This window comes from Maylandia zebra, linkage group LG9 (genome assembly GCF_041146795.1).
Source record: "Maylandia zebra isolate NMK-2024a linkage group LG9, Mzebra_GT3a, whole genome shotgun sequence".
Taxonomy (NCBI): domain Eukaryota; kingdom Metazoa; phylum Chordata; class Actinopteri; order Cichliformes; family Cichlidae; genus Maylandia; species Maylandia zebra.
Window position 1 is genome coordinate 18,091,368 of NC_135175.1, and position 21,196 is coordinate 18,112,563.

General features: G+C 41.9%; 1 protein-coding gene across 1 annotated transcript; it reads left to right on the plus strand.

Moving 5' to 3' along the window:
• Positions 1-83: 83 nt before the first annotated feature.
• On the plus strand, positions 84-20,202 carry pkd1l1 (polycystin 1 like 1, transient receptor potential channel interacting). The gene is made up of 53 exons (XM_076888577.1): positions 84-219; positions 1,097-1,240; positions 1,372-1,577; positions 2,751-2,837; positions 3,160-3,223; positions 3,971-4,136; positions 4,608-4,847; positions 5,065-5,197; positions 5,280-5,483; positions 5,606-5,784; positions 6,474-6,677; positions 6,806-6,969; positions 7,065-7,295; positions 7,386-7,553; positions 7,817-7,888; positions 7,968-8,147; positions 8,232-8,309; positions 8,524-8,666; positions 8,967-9,087; positions 9,194-9,329; positions 9,578-9,770; positions 10,251-10,307; positions 10,392-10,742; positions 10,824-11,051; positions 11,249-11,362; positions 11,501-11,652; positions 11,771-11,871; positions 12,140-12,338; positions 12,453-12,536; positions 12,883-13,090; positions 13,466-13,572; positions 13,715-13,814; positions 13,905-14,033; positions 14,162-14,335; positions 14,428-14,614; positions 14,706-14,797; positions 14,903-15,219; positions 15,326-15,410; positions 15,505-15,690; positions 15,774-15,892; positions 15,968-16,078; positions 16,167-16,341; positions 16,430-16,498; positions 16,708-16,793; positions 16,878-17,112; positions 17,219-17,323; positions 17,582-17,722; positions 17,854-17,988; positions 18,163-18,387; positions 18,573-18,737; positions 18,928-19,080; positions 19,196-19,293; positions 19,396-20,202. The coding sequence occupies exons 1-53, from the start codon at positions 84-86 to the stop codon at positions 19,610-19,612; spliced, it is 8,154 nt and encodes a 2,717-aa protein (XP_076744692.1). The 3' UTR covers positions 19,613-20,202.
• Positions 20,203-21,196: the final 994 nt, after the last annotated feature.

A 21,196-nucleotide genomic window follows, 5' to 3' on the forward strand; every position in this document is an offset into this window, starting at 1 on the left:
AGCAAGAAGCTTTTTGTCCTGGATAACTTCTTTCCTCTTCCAGTACCTTGAACTTACCTCTTGGAAAAGCACAAGATGGAAGCATGGCGCTCTACAGAACTGAAGGGCCATTTTTGCACAACATTAGTGTATTTACTTCTCCAGCAAGACTGGAGGCTGGGAAGACTTTTGTCATTGAAGTGAAAGGAAACCTCGCTGGACGTTCCAATCAGCCACCAGGTCAGCTGCTGCAGTGTTTTATAACAATGAGGTTCTTTGAAATGCAACTCTTCACCCCCGTGCTTTAATTAAGTTATTCCCTGATTTGAAAAGGTTTGCTTCAATGAACGCATTAATTATTAGTTTACACTGTCAGGTATTATTTGCGTATCTGTATCTGAAATTGTTTTAATTTAATTTACTTTTATCCTACTGTGTATTTTCTGTGGTCTCACATAATGTAGAACCTGTAGTTTTGGCTTCTATAAATTGGACTTTTATTATTATATCATATTATTTCTTGATATAAATTATTGCAAGTAATATTATTCATGTTTTCACACAGGCAGACGGGATCTGTAAACTGAGTATTTAAAATGTTGTTTTCAGTCTTTTTTCCATTCTTTATTTTTTAATTTAGATTTAAATGTTTCCTTAAAAATAATTATACTTATCAAAATGTATTTCAACAGAAACTGAACAAGCAGTATCAAACATAAGGCACATTTTTGCTGTTACAGTTGTATTGTGTGAAGTCATTACAAGTATCTAGTATGTGTTAAATTTTTGATATATATTGTACATTTAAACTTAATATAATTTGAAGAATTTTAATGAAAATTACTTACAATGTATTGCAAATAAATAGGTTTTTAAATTATTTTGATTGTTTTTCTTTTGTTGAGAAACCGAAATTTTCTATATAGTTGCTAGACAATGCTTTATTCAGAAAGTTAATGGACTGCACTGATGCTTGTTAATGAGTTTAAGTATGTTGGAATATATGCTAATAACCTCTGAATATTTGTGTATTATTTCCACGATTTGTAGAATTTTAAGCACTTTATATCAAAGCTCTTTTTTTTATCCTTTACATGATTATTTGTGTGATTTCCAGGCATCCTGGGTCTTAGCAGCCAGGCCCTGACCTATGTCACTGTGGAGTCTCTGGGGATGACCCTAAAGGTCAACGTGATGGATGATGGCTCCTTTACTGTGTCATCCGATTGGATTTTGAATGTTGCAGGCAAATACGAAATAAGTAAGTTCACCAGAGAAAATTTAATGTGTTTGCTGGTGATTTTTTCATCAGTTAATTAATCAAGAAAGGGATCACGTATGAGTAATCCTGTCTGCTCTGTGTGTATTTTTTGTCTTCTGTTTTCTTTTTAGACATCACCGTTTCCAACCCTCTCTCCACACTCTCCTCCACCCTCCACTTGTACATTTTGCCACCCTTTCCAGGGAACCTAACGGTGTCTTTGCTCCACGGCCCCCTGAATGTTCCCTCCTGCATCCCCACGGTTCACTTGGACTCTGACGGTGTGACTGAGGGTGTGGCTGCATATTGGGCCGATCCCGTCACTCTGCAGGCGTTTGTAAGTGACAGATTAGCAGCTGAGTTCTGCTGGTGCTTTACTCACAGGGAAGTAGAAACAGCTTCCCTTTCACAGCCACACTGTCTGAACAGCACAGTGGTAAATCACACAACAATAACTTATAAATGAGTCTAAATTAATTAACTTGTCAGGTTTGGCTTTAAAAGGAAATAGCTATTTGGGGATTTATAATGGGAAATTGATTTATGTGTTTATTATGTTAAGCTCATATATGCAGTTTGGCCTGTTTGTGATTTTCCAGCAGGAAAATATTAATATAAAAATATTATATATCTAAAATATATATAAGAAAGATGTTTTGCTCACTTGAATTGTCAGCTTTTCAAAGAATTTTATCAGCTGTGAATGTTAGCTTTAAAAAAAAAAGAAAAACGAAACAACCAAAAAATATAAAATAACTGAACATTCAACATATATGATAAATAATTTTTGATGTTTTTGCCCTGTTTTTCATGTATTTTATGTATTTTTTTAATGTATTTTTAAAAAACCTTTTCTTTAGATTAATACTCATCTGGTAAATCCAGTAACTCTTTTTTTTAAAACCAATTGCATCTAGAGTTTTTCCAAAAGAATCATAACGTATAAATAATAAACTAAAAATCTTGGAAAAATTGCAACAAAGAGAAAAGCTCTTGAGGGAGTTTTATTCAGGTTGAATGTGCAAAATGTGCATAATCCTCAAAATTACTGATTAGCATAACTACGTATTTGTGAGTCATTACACAACTCTTCTACGGTGACAGGGAAAAGAGCATAAGCAAACCTTGATGTGCTCATTAAAGCTCATCAAAGCTCCTCAGAGCTTAGTTTGTTCATTCAGAGCCACTGGTGTGTTCAAACTGAGATAAAGTAGAAGGTTAAGTGTTCAAACATTATTTAAGCAGTAGCCAACACCATAAATCTGCTGGGTCTGCAGAAGGACTGAAAAAAATGCTGTAACGCTAGTGAGCCAGAATGGCATACATACTTCTGATGCCGGACTGTCAGCTTTGCAAATAAGAATTCATGGAATTCCTCTTCTTGTTGAAGGAACGCAGTTTTCTGTAGGTGACCTGATTTTTTAATCTCCATCATCTGAAATATCCCTCATCCTTCAATGTACTGTCATGTTTTTTAATCTGAAAACTTAACGCTTCTCATCATTTTCAGAAGTGGACCTTCGAATCAGAGGGAGTTCACGCAGTGTCAGTGAATGCATCATGCCTCTATGGGTGGAAGCAGAAGACAATACATGTTGTGAGTTCTCAGCTTTCAGTCATTAAAAAATGCAACGGTTTTGTATGAATTATGCTAGTATTAATAAATTAAAGGTGCAAACAACTAAAACATTTTATAGTTCTCTTTTTTTTTTAGAAAGGCTCAGTATGTTTAAAACAATAGCTGGGATATTATATAACCGCGGGAAATAAGAGATACAAGATTTTAAAAGCATTTATGCTCATTGTGTTCTTTCTTCGATGAGAAGAAAAATCAAATATGAATGGAGATATCCTTTAATCTCACATTGGTGTGTGTCTTTGTGTGTGTGCTTTCTGCATGTGGTCGTGTGGTCTTGCAGGTGGTCTTATCTCCCGGCTGCTCTCACCTTAAAGGGATCTTGTGTGGGAATCATTTAACTTCAGGTGAGATTGTTTCTGTGAGAGCTGCTCACCACCATGAAACACCTGCTTGTCCTCAGCCTCACACTAAATGTAGCCCCCACCTATGAGAGCGACCATGGCAACATCACATATGCTTACAATCTTGTTTGTTGACACGGCGGTACCCTCACACGTCAAACCTTGATAACCTTCACACCTCCGCCCACTCCAGCTGCAATTTGCACTCAATCGCCACTGCTGTAGGACAGCATCACCTCACAGCATCGATCCTCTCCACTGCCATCATTCATCAGTGGTGTCTCGAGGCCTACTAGGAGTTCATGCATCCGTACATTCAGAAGTCATCCATGGGAGGTCATGCCAGGCCAGGATTAGGTTTAGAAAAGCATTAGGTTTTATTTTAGAGGTGCACCGGGGTCAAACGTGGCTGCTTCGCTGCTGGTGAGCTCATCACCGCTGTACAGGAAATGCAGCTACATGACAGGAGCACAGGAAGTGGTCACGGTTTAGCTTTTCAACCACACTAGGACGGTTGCATTTGAGCGTCAGGCTGAGAATCAAGTGTTTTACTTGAGGTGTGAGAGCGTGTACAAAGAACAGGAAGCTGTCACCACAAGTGAGACTAAATCTAAAACGGTAACCACCGAGGAGTCACAGCATTGATGCCAAATGTTTCTGTCTTTTTTTGTTGTTGTTGTTATCTTTAATTAGTGTCATTATCTTTGGTGTGATTTATCTGTAATGACCATGTGTGTCTCTTATCCTTAGCTGTGAGGATTTTTGCAGCAAGGCAAGCATATCCAACAAATACAGATATAATCTTCCAAGCTGTGACTGACGTACCAGATCCAGTGTTCGTCTGGCACTTTGGAGACTACACATCAGCCACAACTACCTCTAGGATCATCACTAGAAAATACCTAAAGCCTGGCAGGTAATAGCGAGGCATGTGCAACATTTTTAAAATAAAATAATTGGAGATTTTTTAAATAAGCCAGAGCCTTAAAAGTGTTCATCCACGGACAAGGTTACATACGTTTTGTTTTTCAAATCCTGACAGTTTAAAAAAAATCAAAAAAACTGTCACAAGGGTAAAACATGTGAAGTTGGTTTACATGCATAAATTTTAACTTGTAATCTAACAGTCATAACAGAAACTGGCAAACAACTAGAATCACCCAGCCTCTGTTGGTTGGTCCTTCTCAAGTCTTCTAACGCTAAAAAAACGTTCTTCATCCCCACATTATTACGTGCACCAAGGAGGTTATGTTTTTGGTAGCATTTGTGTGTCATTATGTCTTTAAACACAATAGCTCAACAGCTTCTAAATAAAATATGATTAAATAAATCAAACACCATGTGAATTAAACTAACCCCTCTTAAATCCCACCTTTCCTCACCATAGGTATAATGTGTCTGTAATCATGTCACATGGTAAGATGGCCGTTACCTCTGACATGTTCCCGGTGGTAGTCCAGAGAACAGTGAAGCTCAACAGGCTGGTCCACCGGGCCTCGGTTTTGCAGAATCATACAGTGGTGTTCAGTTGCCGGGTAAATATGGGGACCGACATCAACTTCCTGTGGAGCTTTGGGGATGGAACAAGCCGGTCTGGACAGAGCACAGAACGGCACATCTTCCACAGGTGAGTCAGAGAGTTTAACAAGACTTTGGGCTTTCATTCTCCTTGTAAACTCAAATCGGACTTTAAGTTTAGATTAAGTTAGGATTAAGATTCTCTAATTTTGTATTTACCTTTTACAAACTTGTTAGTATGTTTCACTATCTGTCTTTCAGATAAATATGAAAATCACATGTAGCCTAACACAAGTGTGCTTAATCAACATGTTTTTCCTCCTCAGAACGGGAGAGTTCAGAGTGGAAGTGACGGCGTCTAACCTGGTCAGCTCTGCTTCCCTGAGCAGCCACATCTTTGTTGTGGACCAGCCTTGTCAGCCTCCACCTGTCAAAAACATGGGGCCTCTTAAACTACAGGTAGCTCTTTGTCCAGACCTCACAAGTACGTATGGCGGAGCATAGTTAATAAAAGACAATACAACCTTCTCTTTGCACCTAGGTACGAAGATATGAGGTTGTCCATCTGGGTGTGACGTACGAAACGGAAGTGGATTGTGATGTATCAAGAGGCCTGCGCTACTCCTGGACTTTATTCGACTCTGCAGGCCAGGCAGTGCCGCTGCCTCTCACAGACACACACAGGCAGATCCTCATAGTGCAAAGCCATCTCCTGGAGTATGACACTTATACGGCTACAGCCAGGGTGTGTAATAATAATACAATAATACAGAAGAACTATTTAACGGCCGGTCTCTCCATTTCAAGTCGTTATTTCTGTTGCTATACGATTATTCCGAATGATCGAGGCTTGTGTTTCTCTTGCAGGTTCAGGTCGTCGGCAGTGTGGTGTACAGTAACTACAGCGTAAAGGTTCAGGTGATGCCGAGCCCTCCTGTGGCTTTCATCCAGGGTGGCACCAACATCTTCCTTAACAACAGGAACACCATAGTAACCCTGGATGGGCAGGCATCTTACGACCCTGACTTCCCCACGAACCCACTCAGGTAGAAATTGAGCCCTGACACCTTTAATAGGCAACAAGCCAGAAGCTGTCGCCTCAATGAGGAAAAACGGATAAGAATGTTCACTTTCCTCTGGTTTTAAATGTTTATGGAAGTGGTCACGTTCCCATTCTCACCGCTACCTCTGCTGTAAGTTTAGTGTTCAGCTCAAGGTTTGCTGAGATTTTGCTTTTTAGGTCCTCCTCCTGACTGAGGGTATCTTACTCACTATTTAACTCCTGGATCAAAATTCAGTTTGTCCTATAGCGTGAGGCTTTTCCTCTGCCTTGAGCAGTTCATGATGGGTGTGTTCCTGTTGCTGCAGCTGCTCGCTTAGCTGCGCTCTCCAGATCCGCTCCTTCTGAAGCTGGTTAGTGAGCTGTGTCCACAGAAAGCTATTCTCTCTCGTCTCTGTGTTGCAGTTTGGGTGCCTAGAGTCTCATTTGTTTTTCGGCTGCACGTCTGGCCCACATAACATTTGCCAGTAGCATTTCTGAGCTGTAATTGCCAAAAGTCGCCAACATTGGGCTCAGCTATAACTAAATAAATGGCAAAAAATGCCAATAAATATGTAAATATTATATTTTGGTGGATTTTCCTACATCTTAGTCATTTTTAGTTGTATTTGTTTCACCTTGAGAAATTTAATGTGTGTTTGGAAGTTAACAGAATTTCTGATTTTCTCTGTATAGCTACAGTTGGGCATGTAAACCAGTGAGCACCATCACCAGCTCCTGCTTCAACCAGCACATTCCCACTTCGTCGCTGGTGCTCAAATTTCCCGCCAGCTTCTTAAAAACCAACTTTGACCAGTTCCAGTTCACGCTCACTGTCCAAAGCGGAGAGCGTTCAGCTTCATCAGAGACCTTCCTCACTGTAACATCAAACCTCATCGGGTGTGACCTCTTCATAAAGTCTCAATTGAATCACATAACCGAACAGAATCAAATAGAAGTGTTTGATTAAAAGCAGCACTTTAATTCTTAAGTGACGTTTAACATGCGCCTAAATGCATCCGATCCAGGAAGCTGTCCATTTACTGCCCTGAGTGTCGGGGAGACCGTGTGAACTGGGATCAGTCGTTCTCTGTCGGCACCGTGTGTGAAGCCTGCCACATTCCTGCACGGCACATCCAGTACACCTGGAGTCTGTACCTGGTCAATGCTTCATCCAAGCCTTTCACAGAAGGTAAATTCAGTGCCACTGTGCAAGAAAATTCCCCCAAAAATTCCCCTAAAAATGGAAATTAAATTAAAAAAGTAAAATCTTGTGTTCTATTCTAGTCCCGTTTTGCCACACAGTAGATCTCAGCACCATGTCTGCCATCATGGAAAGTCCTGCCACCTCTACTCTACACCCTCCTGTTACAAATGTGTCACAGAACACCCAGACGACCCCTTATTCATCTTCTTCAGCCGTTACCGTGGCTACCTTTGAAACCAGAAACGGTGATGTGGACCTGGCTGATAGTGGGGCATCAACAACCAGGAGTGGAGACACATCAGACAAAGCTGGTGTGTTATTAGCTGTATAAACAAATATATATACATGACTTGGAGCGTACCACTCTGTCACTAAATGTGACTTCTTTCCTCACCCCGCAGCTTTGCCAGAGTCTAGTCCACGTGTTCTCAACAATGATGGTGTCCTATATTCCGACTACTTGATCCAAGGGGACATTAGCAGTGAAACTTCAGTGGAGTCTGACTCCTCTGCCGACTGGGACTTTTCTTTTCGTGTTCTGGAGAGTAGCAATGCGGGTGGTCGACTAGGTGAGAAAATCTAAAATCGCCATATAAGCTCAGTCTATTTAAGTTATATATAATTTGATGCTGTTAGCACAATTTAAACGGATTAAATTACAATAAAAATACAGTTTGTGAAAGAGTTTTACCAACCTGGAACCAACATGAAGAAAGTTCCCATCATAAATAAATAACTTTTTCCAAATATAAAGAATATTTTTCAGTTATATGGGGCAATATTATGTTGCTTGACTGTTATTATTATTGCACTAAAGCTGGTTCTGTTACAGATCCAGATTATGGTGCTCCCTTTCCAAACGCAGAGGAAGGCGACCCAGGGATGTCAGCAGGGAGACCCAGAGGTACAGTTCATATCTACAATCACTGTTTATTTCTTATCTGAGATGGTTTTTACTGGTACTCACTCACGATCGTTCCCAGGTGAAGATGGTGAGCGCTTCAGTGCAGGAGACGTCTCGATGTTTGATATGGGATTACACAAAGATGAAGGGAGTAATCTAGTGGATTCTAAGCCTTTTGTGGCAATTCAGGCACCGACTTTGCTCGACTTACCTCGAAATCCTCTGAACAGAGGCCTCTTTGAGTCCTTTACTTACACAGGTACATTATGCAGAAAAATTCCTGCTTCTGTGCCACTGTGTCAGCATTTAGCCATCTTTTTTTCCCTTTTAAAAATCTCTACAGGAATCTCCTGTTCTTTTCTCAAGATCAAGCCCTTCAGTCTGAGGCCCAGGAGCAGATACATGTTGGAGGTCACTGCCAGTAAGTTTGGGATGGCTACATATAGACCAGCCCAGGCGAGAGTTATTAGAGATTTATAAAACAGGATAATGGGACAAAAGGACAAAATCACAGACATATATTATTTTTTACATTTACTGCAGTACTTTAACTTGAACATTAAAATGCCCACATTGCCTTTAAAGTCAGTCTCCGTCTGTTAATGATCCTCTCGATTGTTGTCTGATGAATTGAGAATCTCAGAGCAGGCGTCTGGGCCGGACTCAGCTGTTCTTACAGACCAATCCTGTTCCAGAGGGCTTGGCGTGCCAGGTGCAGCCTGTCAGAGGACTCGAGTTACACACACACTTCAGCATCTTCTGCACCTCAGGGAAGGAGGTATTTTCTGTCGCATGCTTTTAACACTCTTCCTGCTTTGATTAAAGATTTTCAAAGTGCATTTTTATTACAAGACATTGCCACTCAGTGCTTGAAGTTCGGAGCTGTCTGCCGATGATTGAAGTAAACCTCTTCAGGGCTCTCCTTGACCCCATAATTTTACTAATTGATCACCCCAAATTTTTTGACCTTGGTCCTGGCATGCCAGTCTTCACAGAAATGTGTGTGTGTGTGTGTGTGTGTGTGTGTGTGTGTGTGTGTGTGTGTGTGTGTGTGTGTGTGTGTGTGTGTGTGCCAAAGGACTTAGTGTATGAGTACAGCTTCAGTGTAGGAGACCGACTCCCCAGGACACTGTACCAGGGGAGAGACTTCCAATACTACTTCAGCCTTCCTTCAGGTGACCCCAGGGATGACTATAAAGGTAAACACACAAAGACACACTGTTGCTTAAGGAGCATTAACAGAATTATTATTTTTCTAATATTTTCTTATTTTTTTTATTGCTCTTATTACTGTTGTCACCGCAGTAACTATTTACACAGAAATAAGAAGCAGCACATATGGGTCAGCCACCAAACCCTGTCCTGTGACAGTACAAGTCCAACCAAGCTTCCTCAGAGACACCTCATCTTCCTCTTCCCATCATGATCCTGATCTTGAGCTGTAAGAACCCCCATGTGATCATATTATGATGATATGATATGCAGATGTCTCGTGCTGTCTACTTAAGAGGGCCTGCTGGTGATTTAAATAGCACTGAGCTTGAGCACGCTCAGGGATTTTATGCTGTCAGCCAAAAAGCTGCTGTTAAGAACGACTGTGTGTGTTAAACTACAAAGCATCAATCTGAGCAAGTCAACAATAATATAGATTCTATAGAACATGCAAATCCTTACTTTCACCATCTCCAGGTCGGAGTCCGGTCTGAGGAACCTGTCGGCTTTGGTGCAGCTTGGGAACAGTATGGAGATTCGTAACTACATCAGCCTCCTCACCAGCATCCTGAACAGACTCAGCCTGGAAACAGAGGCCAACACACATGCACAGAGGCACATGCGCACTGTGCTCATTCGCACCTTGTGTGAGCTTGAGAGCAGCGATCAGGTAAACACACTGACATCACAAGTGATAAAACACAACAATGTTCTTTTTCTGTTCTACAGCCCCGGCTCTCTGGGAGGAAGAGCGGTAGCATTAAAATCGAGTTTTGATCAAAGAAAAGAAAAATCAAGCATCTCACGTGGCTCTGAGGGGAAAGAGAAGGAAAGAGAAGAGAGCAAAAGACAACTAATCAATGCTCGTTTAAGCCTCTGAATGCAATACTGGTGTATAAACAGGTGGAGGTGAATGAAGAAGACACACCCAGTGCATAATGGGATGCCCCCAGCAGTCCTAGTGTACTGCAGCATAACTAAGAGAGGGTTCAGGGTCACCTGATCCAGTCCTAACTATAAGCTTTATCAAAAAGGAAAGTGTTTTTATGAATGAGGCCTGTTGTATAAAGTGCTTGGAGTGGAAGTAGAAAAGTGCTGTATAAGAACCAGTCCATTTACTGTTAATCATTCAGTTATGTTTCCATTCTAGGAGTCAATGACAGACAATATTTGCATTCTGAACGACCTGCTACGAGTTACAAGTCAGGTGAGTGGATGGACTCACAAAACCAAACTGGGAGCAGGGTTGTAGATGCTAGATTGTTTCTAATACTTCCTTTATTCCTTTTAGGTGACACTAGCAAGTGCCAAACGAGTAACAGCTCACATTCAGATGATGTCCGAGCAGTTTTCTGCATCTAGTGCTTATCGCCACTACATTATAAACCAGAAGGTGCTCAATACAGCGCTCACCCTGCTTTCACACAGCCTTCAGGTGGTGACTACTTGCACCTTCACACCTGACATTACACAAGAAGACTCAACTGCTGATGGAAACCTAAGAAATGATGAAAACACTCCAAACAGCACTGCAGTGAACTCATCCACCAGTGGCCACATCAAACAAGGACGTTCACCTCCAGCAAAGCAAGCGGTGATGCTCGTAGCTGATATTCTGCAGGCTGCATCAGAGCTCATGCTGGTGAGACAAAACACATTTAAAACTATTTCTCCACAGTTTTAGTTTTTTAATGAAATTCATCCTCCTTTTCTTGTTTTCCAGAAGTACATTTTGTTTCATGAGACCAAGGAGCACAGAGTTAGCAGCAGCCTCATTAATTTGTATGCTGCATCCCAAAACAACACCTCCACAGTCATAAACAGTGGCTCAGTCAGGGTCTACATGCCTGCTTCTTTCATCCAGATTCTGTTTCTCCAGCATGGACCGTGTGTCCTCACTGTGCTCACCGAGCTTGCTCACAGTCCTTACACCTGGGCCAATCCTACACAGGTGAGACCTGCTCAGTAGTTGCACATACAGTGATTTAACATCTATACCATCAGTGAGACTTTTAACTCTAACCCCTTTATCGGTTTTGTTTGTTTAACATAAACTGTGAATGATGCATTTTCTACCAGTTATTTCATGGTTCAGCTTAACAGGGTTAAAGGTGAGACATCTCTCTTACTTATTCTTTGGATTTCCAGGTGAGTGGACCAGTGGTTGACCTAAGTCTTTACAAGTGCAACACGAGGAGAAGGATCCACGTTTCCTCCCTCATTCAACCATTCAACACCGAGCTTCGTCACACACAAAGAAACGTGAGCTGCTGATTGTCCTTTTCTTTTGTTTGTGGAAAATGAGAGGTTCTTCATAATAAGATTTTGTTAAAAGAAATTCTTAAAATGTGCAGTGTTGTATCTTTACTCCAACAACACGAGACTAAATTTCTGCTGCAGAAAAGCTCCTCGTGGGAGTTCGCCCTCCTGCGCAGCCGGGTCAACTACCACAGCTTCAACATTACCCAGGAACACTTGCTGCAGTCCATCCAGTTCACTCTACTCTTCAGACCCACGACCAAAAAGGCGTTTCCCCTCATGGTGCTCTTCAGGTATTATTACAGCACTGTGTTATACTCATACTCAGATAATAACAGAATAATTTGAATGAGTTTTGACTGAAAGGTGAGACTATGGCACATATCTAACCGTGAGTGTCCGCTGTATCAGGATGTTTGAAAAGCCGACTCCTAGAATGCACCATCTGCGCAAGATTTACAGGTGGGAGAGCAACACCTCACGCATCACTCTGCCCTCATCCTACCTCAGCGGTAAGACCATTTTCTGTTTCTGACTCTTCTGCCCTCCTGGTCTTTCCTTCTGTTAAATTCTCTGTCCTTTTACAAAGTATTTTTAAGACTGATCATCTATTTGTGGAGTGAAAAATCTACCCAGAATCTCAGTTAAACTTAATAGAAATCAATTGATCCATGTATGTTTTAGCTGAGTAGTATGAGTCAGTCAAGTCATCTTTCTAACATGTACATGCTTTGAGTAAGTTCGCTGGGAAATATTGTAACAAATTCCCAAAACTTCCAGCTGCAGGTGTTGGTCACTTGGCACTGCTTAATGCTGATTTTGGTAAAGCACCCAGAGCCAATCACCTGACTGAAGAGATAAGCTACAGTCTGACAGTGGACAGCAGTCTGTGTTTGTCCTGGGACGGCCAGCAGGGGGCTTGGACACATCAGGGCTGCAGAACACAGCTAGCAGACACAGATTCAGCTGTCAGCTGCAGGTAAAGCATGTGAGTGTGTCTGTGTGTGAGAATATAAGAAAACAAACAAACACTAGAGGACAAATCTGGATGCAGAGGTGATTAACATGCTTCTTTATATTTGCTGAATCCTAGCTGCCACCGTTTGAGACCGCTGACCGTGAAGCAGCAGCAGATCCAGAGCATCCACAGCACAGCAGATGTGAACCCGTTCCTAAGGTGACCAACCGAGACCTGGAAAATAACAAAAAACACTGATCTGCACAAATATTTTTACATGCATTTTACCAAAAAAAAGGGGGGAGGGGGGGGGAAGAAAGAAACAGTAGGATTTTTTTGCTCATCAGGTTTGAAACGTAATAAAATGAAACCGGATTGCTAGATTTTTTTTCTTTTATTTGTATTTTGAAATATATCAACCTCTTGACCTGTTGAAGCTACCGGTAAGTTTCTTTTGCAAACAAAATGTACCGTAGATGAAAAATAGAAATATAACATTAGTGTTGATATTTAACGCATCCTCTAAGGCATCTCTCTCCTTTTCTTTGCTTCTCTGAAACCTCAGCGCATCCACTGATCTGACAGTGCTGGGCATGCTGTTGCTGTTCGTGTGCCTGTACGTCGCGGGGTTGGCGGCGTGTAAAAGAGCTGATGTTGTTGCAACGCAAAGTCAAAGGGTTCACTACCTGTCTGACAACTCTGCATCTGATCCGTATCTCTACGCAGTTACAACCCACACGGGTCTCAGCTCTGCAGCCCGTATGAGTGCAAAGGCAGGGCTGTTTTTGGTTTCTTTCAAACTTATCAGCTCCTTTGGTATTTAGCTGTTCTCAAAATATGCTCCTCCTGGATCCTTATGGCCACTGTATTTGTGTATTTCATTTTTTGTTGTCTTTCTTCCCATTTTCCCATTGTTTTCCACATACTATTCCCTGCATACAGAGCAGGTAAAGCAGATAAACTGTAACACTCCTCATTCTGTAGCACCTGATGCCGTTTGACATGCTTTATTAAATTATCTGAATATTTTTCGTACACTAATTCAGAACATGTTATAGATTAGTGTAAGAGAATTAATCACATAAAAAAGTTTTTAAAAGTTTTTCTTCCCAGACTAATGTTTTTTTTAATCTTTATATATTGACCAGGTGTACATATCACTGTATGGTGAAGATGGGTTCTCACAGACAAAAGAACTACATGTCCCAGGATGCACTCTGTTCAGGAGGAACTCTAAAGACATCTTCATACTTAGGTAAAATCCTCAGTGATTTAGAAACAAGTTTTTTTTCTTTGTGTTTGTGTTCAATATGTAAGAAAAAGGGAGAGAAATCAGTGTAATTTTTCATTATCTCATTACCACGTGCTATAATCTCTGTGTCTTTGCTCCCCCACAGTGCAGCAGAAAGCCTGGGCCCAGTGTGGGGGGTTCACATCTGGCATGACAACTCTGGACCTTCCCCTGATTGGTACCTTACACAGGTGGAGGTATCTGAGGTAATAAAAAAATCCTATAACAAAAACTGTTTGTGAACACACCTTTTCATTGATGAGTGGACTTTTAAGGTGGTTTGACTTGTTATTCAGGTGCTCAGAGGGCATGTGGTGGGATGCTCTTGGCTGTTTGCTGCCCAGTGCTGGCTGGCTGCGAACAAAGGCGATGGCCGAGTGGAGAGGATGCTGCGTGTTTGCACTCAGGGGATAAACTTTGCTCAGGTACAACACTCATGTTCACATAAAAACTATTTTCGGCATCGTCACAGTGAGTTAATCTACACTAGACATAAAACTTAATGTAATATTTGCTGCTGTGTCACCCCAGGTCTCCCTCTGTGTAATTGCAGATGCTGCGTCTCAAGCTTAATGACTACTTGGCTGATTTCCATACGTGGGTATCCGTGTACAGCTGCCCCTCTCCCAGCTCCTTCACACATACTCAAAGACTAAGTGTGTGTCTGCTGCTGCTGTTGGGGTACGCATGTGTTGGTGCAGTAATCGTTGCACAAACGGATGATCAGGTAGGCCCTCAAAGTTGAAGATTTGGTGAGCAAGAGCTCTGAAATGCCTTACCTACAGCTCAATGATGCATCTACTTATTCTGTATTTGCAGCCGCTGTTTGCGTTGGGCTTTGTCGATGTGTCCGCTGGTGCTGTAACAAATGGGCTTGTAAGCGTGGTAGCTGTGCTGCCCGTAGCAACAGCGGTGTCTTTCCTGTTTCGACTGCGTGCGGTACAGCCGACGGGGTCACGAGTCCATCGTGTAAAATGCAGAAAGACTGAAAAGGAATATTCTGAAGGTAAATTGGTTTTCTGTGGACCTCTTTTTGAATTTTGTTGTGTCTTTTCTTGAATTGTTCATTATCCTTTTATTTTATTATCTCCTCACAGACCCCCTCTCACTAAGCGACGGCACGTTTGACCGCCGTCTCTCCTGGAGCAGCCTCCAGCAGTGGGATGAATCCTGGATGCAGAAATACCAGGTTACACCTCAGAATAGTTTCTGTATTCCCTTCCTTTCCATTTCTCCTCATTGTCATTCTCACAGCTTCTAACATCACTGCCTGACCTTTCTTTTTCTGCTGTAGGATGCAGACCTGTCGGTTTCATACAGTAATGTGGATGAAGCACCCCACAAAAACAAGTCTGAATTCCTTCCTGGCAGCAGCAGGTTTCATGAAACCCAAAGAGCTTGTTTGTCCAGGGCAAAAGATGAAGGTCAAAAAGAGAAAGGTCTCCAAGGACGATGTTCACCAGACTCTTCCTCTGAGAGAGGAAGCTATTATGATGCCACCGACAAACTGAGAGAAAGACCAACATGTCAGCGGCGTGTCTGTTTGGCCTGGACTCTGTGTCTGCTGTTGTCCCTCTCCTGCCTGGTGCTCTCTGCAGTGCTGGGAATGAGGTAGTGAAAGTAATGTTCATTGTGATGTCTGCTGTTTTATCTGTTATAATATTGTATCACGGGTGTCAGTGTCACGCTTTTGAAGCCTCTCGTTTTGATGTGTTAGGTTTAACAGTGGCAAGGTTCTGCTTTGGGTCCATTCTCTTTTCATCTCCCTGATGTCTTGCATCTTCATCATTCAGCCAGCTTTGGTAACATAATATGTGCTTTTTATAATCAGCTACACAACTAAATAATGGCACAAACCTTAAATAAAAATATCATCTTGATGTTTTTCTTTTACAGATACTTGCAGTGGCCTTGGCTGTTTCCTGTTGGCACAGAAAAACATCAGACTTTCATACTTTTTTCAGATTGAGGGAATTCAATATTGAGGCTATGAAACTTTGGAGCCATAGAGGCATTAATGGAGCTGAAGAGCAGCTTACTGAGTCTGCTTTTACCTACAGACGACGCTCACACCTTAAAAAGGTAATAATCAGACGCTCGTAGAGTTTAATGTTGTTCTGGTTTTTTCCTTCTGCAATGTGAACTCGGTTATTTATCGTTTACAGCTGCTCCGAGCTCGACGGCGAGCTCGGTACCTGGGTCTTGTACGGCCACCGACTCTGGCAGAGCTGAGGAAAACTCATAGGAGGAAAAGAAGAGAGGCTGTTATTCATAAAACCCTGAGGTGTGCTTTTGCGAATGCATGCGCACCCCTCTATATTTGATGTAAGACTTTTAAGTGCTTTTCCTTCTCATGCAGGGATTTGTCTCTCAGTGTCGCCATGCTTTCCCTGATGATGTGTATAACCTATGACAGCTCATTCAGGGAACATTACCAGCTCAACAGAGCTGTCAGAAGACACTTTGTGAGGTAGCACCCGAACACTCTTGCTGTATATCTCACTGACATTCACACTTACTTCTAAAGCAGAGAAAAATCAGATGTTATCTTTTATTAGGAACCGTGATCATTCATTTATGTTGATACAAAAGCATACGGAGTGGTGGAACTGGTCACAGACAGGTCTGATAGAGTCACTGTACGAGCACACATCAGCCCAAACAGAGGTAAGCTATGACTTTAAGCTCCAAAGGGACTTAAAACTCCAGGTTGGTGAAGAAAACTCTGACTACGTGTTCACCTCTCTTTGATCCTTCAAAATTAAGATTAGTCATAAAGTCAAACCAAAGCACCACATCGTGACATTCTGATGTCATTCAGCAGCCACATATTGTGATTGGAGAGCCAATCCTGCAGAAGATTGAAATATCTGACACCTCTCCAACTGAGGTTTGTGACCAAAGATGAACTGATAGAAGGATAGATTCATATTTTCTTACATTAAGGAATGCGTGACTTCCTGCACTTATAAGTACTCACAATTAGTTAAGAAAAATGCTGTACTGTACATTTGTTAAACTTGTAATGGCACTGTAAAATCTGGATTTCTAGATTCTGTCTCTGTACTTTAGTTGTGTTTCTTGCCTCACAATTTCCAGGTACCTGTTATGACTTCAACAACGCTATGCGGTCGCCTTAGTTGTTACTCAGGACCAAGCGCTACAGTTGGCTTAGGGCACACAAAGTGAGAGATCCACGATGGAAACTGTTGATTAACTCACCTTTTTTTTGCTTCCAAATAATGATCAGTTCTCCTCCTCTCCTGCAGGTCTGATTCTGCATCAAAACTGAAACTTCTGCGTTCAGCTGGCTGGTTGGACGGACGGACGGTGGCCCTGAAGGTTCAATTCACCTTGTACAGCCCCGCACCGAACTTGTTCACCAGTGTGACGCTGCTTGCTGAGCGCAGCCCCACCGGTGTCCTGCTGCCCTCTGTGGAAGTCCATTCAGTCAGAGTACATCACACTCCTACTGCCTGGGACTATGCTGTTATGGTCTGCAAGGTAAAACACTACACTAACTTTTAGACTGAGTCTTAAAAGATGCTACAGATTAAGGTTTACAACACATTTGAATACATTTTTTTTCTCCTTCCTCCCCTCTGACCAGCTTCTCTTTCTCTTCTTGTCTCTCATACAAATCTCATGCCAAGTGTCCAGTATGGGACAGCAAGGGCTGATTGGATACTGGACAACACCTTGCAGCTGGGTGGAAGTAAGTCTGCCCGAGACAAAATAATCATTCCAGCATAAATGTTTGTAAGACTTTAGAAAGCAGGCGCACACACCAGCTCTCAGTCAGGCGCACACTAATCCAAACAAGATCACGACAACCTCACTGGAAGAATAAAGTAACCTGTGGCTGTTTGTCTAACAACCCTGACAAGCAAAACACACAGAAATATTATCTGAAGGTCAAATTATCCATGAAGCACAGTGAACGCAGCTTTCTCCCTCTTTCTGTCTTTTGCAGGTCGGTGTGCCCACAGCGACACTTGTGCACTATGTGTGTCACATTTATCACTCCGCTGTTATCATGAGCGTTGCAGAGCTGCTGGAGAGAAACAACCACAGAGGCCGTGTGGACGTTCGCCTCCTGGCTTCCTGGGAACAAGTGAGAGAAATTTACAGCACCTTCTCTTGGAAAATAAAGAATAAACCCTGTGAGGCGATCATTATGAGCAGCTTGTTTGCACTGTAGTTAGAGTACATTTTAAGAATGCAGAGATATGTTTTCCTCTACAGTTTCTCCGTACTCTGCGTGGCATCATGCTCTTCCTTCTCACCATCAAGTGTGTGGCTGTGCTGAGGGTGAACAGGACCTTTGCCACCCCTGCTAAACTCCTTTCCCGCTTATTCTCAAGTCTTTTATGGCCAATGGTAAACACTTTATAACTCTTCTTAGGAAAGGTCTTCACTCCAAGCACTGTAATAGTACTTGCTGCAAAATAAAGCAGTTGACATTTATTGCACCTACATTGGTGATATTTGATATATTTTGCAAAGTGTTCTTGCCAAAATGACTAGAAATTGTTGCATCTTCTCTTGTGCTAGATTTCAGGTGTGATCCTGCTGATGGCATCGTCCTGCTTGGGTCATCTGCTGCACATTCAAAGCTCCTGGGCAGTCAGCCCTATTCACGTCCTCCTTAGGACCCTGCCCTGCGTCCTCTACCGGGGACTCAGAGCCACCAGCAATAACAGAGGCCTCCTCCACTCTGACTGCGATGTATTCACCTGTGGAGTTCTGTATCTGTCTGCTGTGGTGTGGACAGCAGTGGTACATGTTTCCCATAATATTACTTTTTGTTTATGTGGTTGGTTGCTTTGTTTTGTTTTGTGTGTGTGTGTGTGGGGGGGGGGGGGGCTTGTAAAACTTGTTGTCAAAAGGTTGATTTCTGTGATAGACAGCAACCCTATCTGAGATCACCTCATTGTTCTGTAAGAATTGTGTCTTTCTTGTAGGTGATTGGTGTGATGTCCTCACTGGTTAGAAGTGCCAGAAGATCTCACAGCAGGAGGAATTTGATCACCATTGCAGAACTGGCAAACTACATCAGACTCAGGGTCTCTGAGCTGACTACTGGGCAACATGAAGAAGCACGAATTGATAACCATACAGAGGGGAGGGTAAGTAACAGCTTCAAAAAAGAAGAAAAAATGCAGAACAGTTAGCTTGCTTTATGTAGGTAGATATAGCTTGAATTTAAAAACACTCCGATTGTGGTCAGTAGCTCTTGTTTTGTTCCTAGAAATGTGCCAGTTGACTAAATTATTTTGATTCCTTCCAATATAGAAATAGACTTTTCCCTTTTTTCAGGCCTACTATCTCGAGGAGTGTGAAAGTTTAGTGGACGAACTGTTGTTCAGACTCAATGCCCTCTCTGACAGCCTGCACCTCAAAGCCCATCGCTACAGGAAGGAGAGTCCTGTCATCTCCCTCACACCAGAGCCCTCCAACATGGACTCACAGGTGAATCAGTCTATATATGTGCCATACAAATAAACTTTGATTGTTTAAAGATACACAAAAAAATAAATTTAAGGAGTAAAATCAACATATTTGAATCTCTGTGTGATTCTATTAGGGCTCAGCAAGGTCACAGATAATCATGAATGGCACACATTCAGATGACCAATGTTTGTTAAATCTGGGAGGAACCTCAACTATGTCTCACCTGTTCAGGTAACAGAAATAGAAAAGGCTTCACCCAGTTTGTAGGTATTATTTTTAAGCAGGTACTAAAGGTGAATAACGTAATCATGTGACTAACTATAACACTTATAGGTCCCAGGCTAACAAGGACATCCTGCAGCAGAGGGGTCAGACTGGATGTAACCCCTCCTCCAACTTTGTTGTGGCATCTGATGATAGTTTAAAGGGCAAAAAATGCCCAGAGTCAGCCGGCAAAAGTCAGACCGCCTACACAACTTCACCACCAGAGGTTGTGGTGAAAGTTCTGGTCCATGAAGACCCTGCGAGAGCAGTCCCAGATAAACACTAGAGTCCTCATGGAGATAGCAAATCATGAATTCATTGTTCACTCTTATATTTGTTAATTGTTGTAAAGGCATGTGGAATAGGACAGCACGATATATTAATAACAAACCTTCTACTTCTTTTCTTCTTGGTATCGAGGTTGTGGGTAAAAGTCATGATTAAAATGTTTGAAGCAACAAATCTGCTGTTATTAATATCCATCCATCTTCATCCGCTTTATCCGGGGCCGGGTCGCGGGGGCAGCAGCCTAAGCAGAGAAGCCCAGACCTCCCTCTCCCCAGCCACCTCCTCCAGCTTATCCGGGGGAATACCAAGGCGTTCCCAGGCCAGCCGAGAGATATAATCTCATATCTATAATCTATAATCTCTGTTATTAATGTTTTTGTTGAATTTATCTACAAAAAGGTACATTTAACTTGTTATTTTTACCCAGTAGTAGCATAACTTTTTAAAAACTTGTTAGCACAAAAGTTTGTAACCCATCCATCCATCAATCTATTTGGAGACAGTGGCAGTGACAAAGCTTTTTACTGCACAGACTCTGGAAGTTTTTCACTCTGAGCCTGAGATCTGCAAACTCAGTGGTCTCTTTCTACAAACAGTTAAAAACTCATCTTTTTAGATTTGTGTTTGGTTAACTTTTCTTTTTTCTCTTTTTGATGTTTGTGATGTCTGTCTTGAAATGTGCTATACGAATAAAAGTTTTGCTTTCTTACAAAAATACAGGAGGTTAAGCTGGAAGTGACAGAGCTTAACATGGTCAGATTTTCATTGGGAGTGACCAGAATTAACATGACTAGAAATGAGGGCATCAGAGGGACAGATCAGGTTGAGCAGTTTGGACAGCTTGGACATGCACGGAGAAGGAACAGAGGCCAAAGGATTCTGAAGATAGAGGTGACAGGCAGGAGGAAAAGGGGAAGACCAAAGAGTAGTGCTGTTCAATACTCCAGATTTTGGTATCGATCCAATACCAAGTAAACACAGGGCCAGTATTGCCTATGTCGATACTGGCTTGTCGATACAAGCAACACAAAAGTGTTCAGACATTTTTCATAGTGCATCTTTAAGGTATACTTGTTCATTTCTAAAACAAAAACAAACCAACAATAACAATTCATTGGGTTACATACTGAACTCAGAGGACAGAAACAAAGTATCAATGCTGTTGACTTAATATCAGTCCAGTATAAATACCAGATTTCAGCAGTGTTGATATTTGGTATGGACATTTGGAACATTTATGGAAGTAGGGAAGGAGGCCATGCAGAGGGCTGGTGTGACAGGGGAGGGTGAGATGCATGGAGGTAGATTAACTGCTGTGGCATCCCATAAAGGGAACTGTCGAAAGAAAAAGAAGTGGAGTTGGAACAGTAAGATATGAAAATGACCCTTATGGGTTTCTGTTGTCTTCAACACAGGAAGCTGTAAACATGTAAAGACAGATCACCAGGCCATCTCTTCCTGTTTAATGAATAATTTCCTCCCTAAATCCTCTAAACATCAGGCTAAAAATAGTCATGTGCAGTGACTATTTATTATTTGTGTACCATATATATTTAAGGTACTGTTAACACTCATTTAAAAC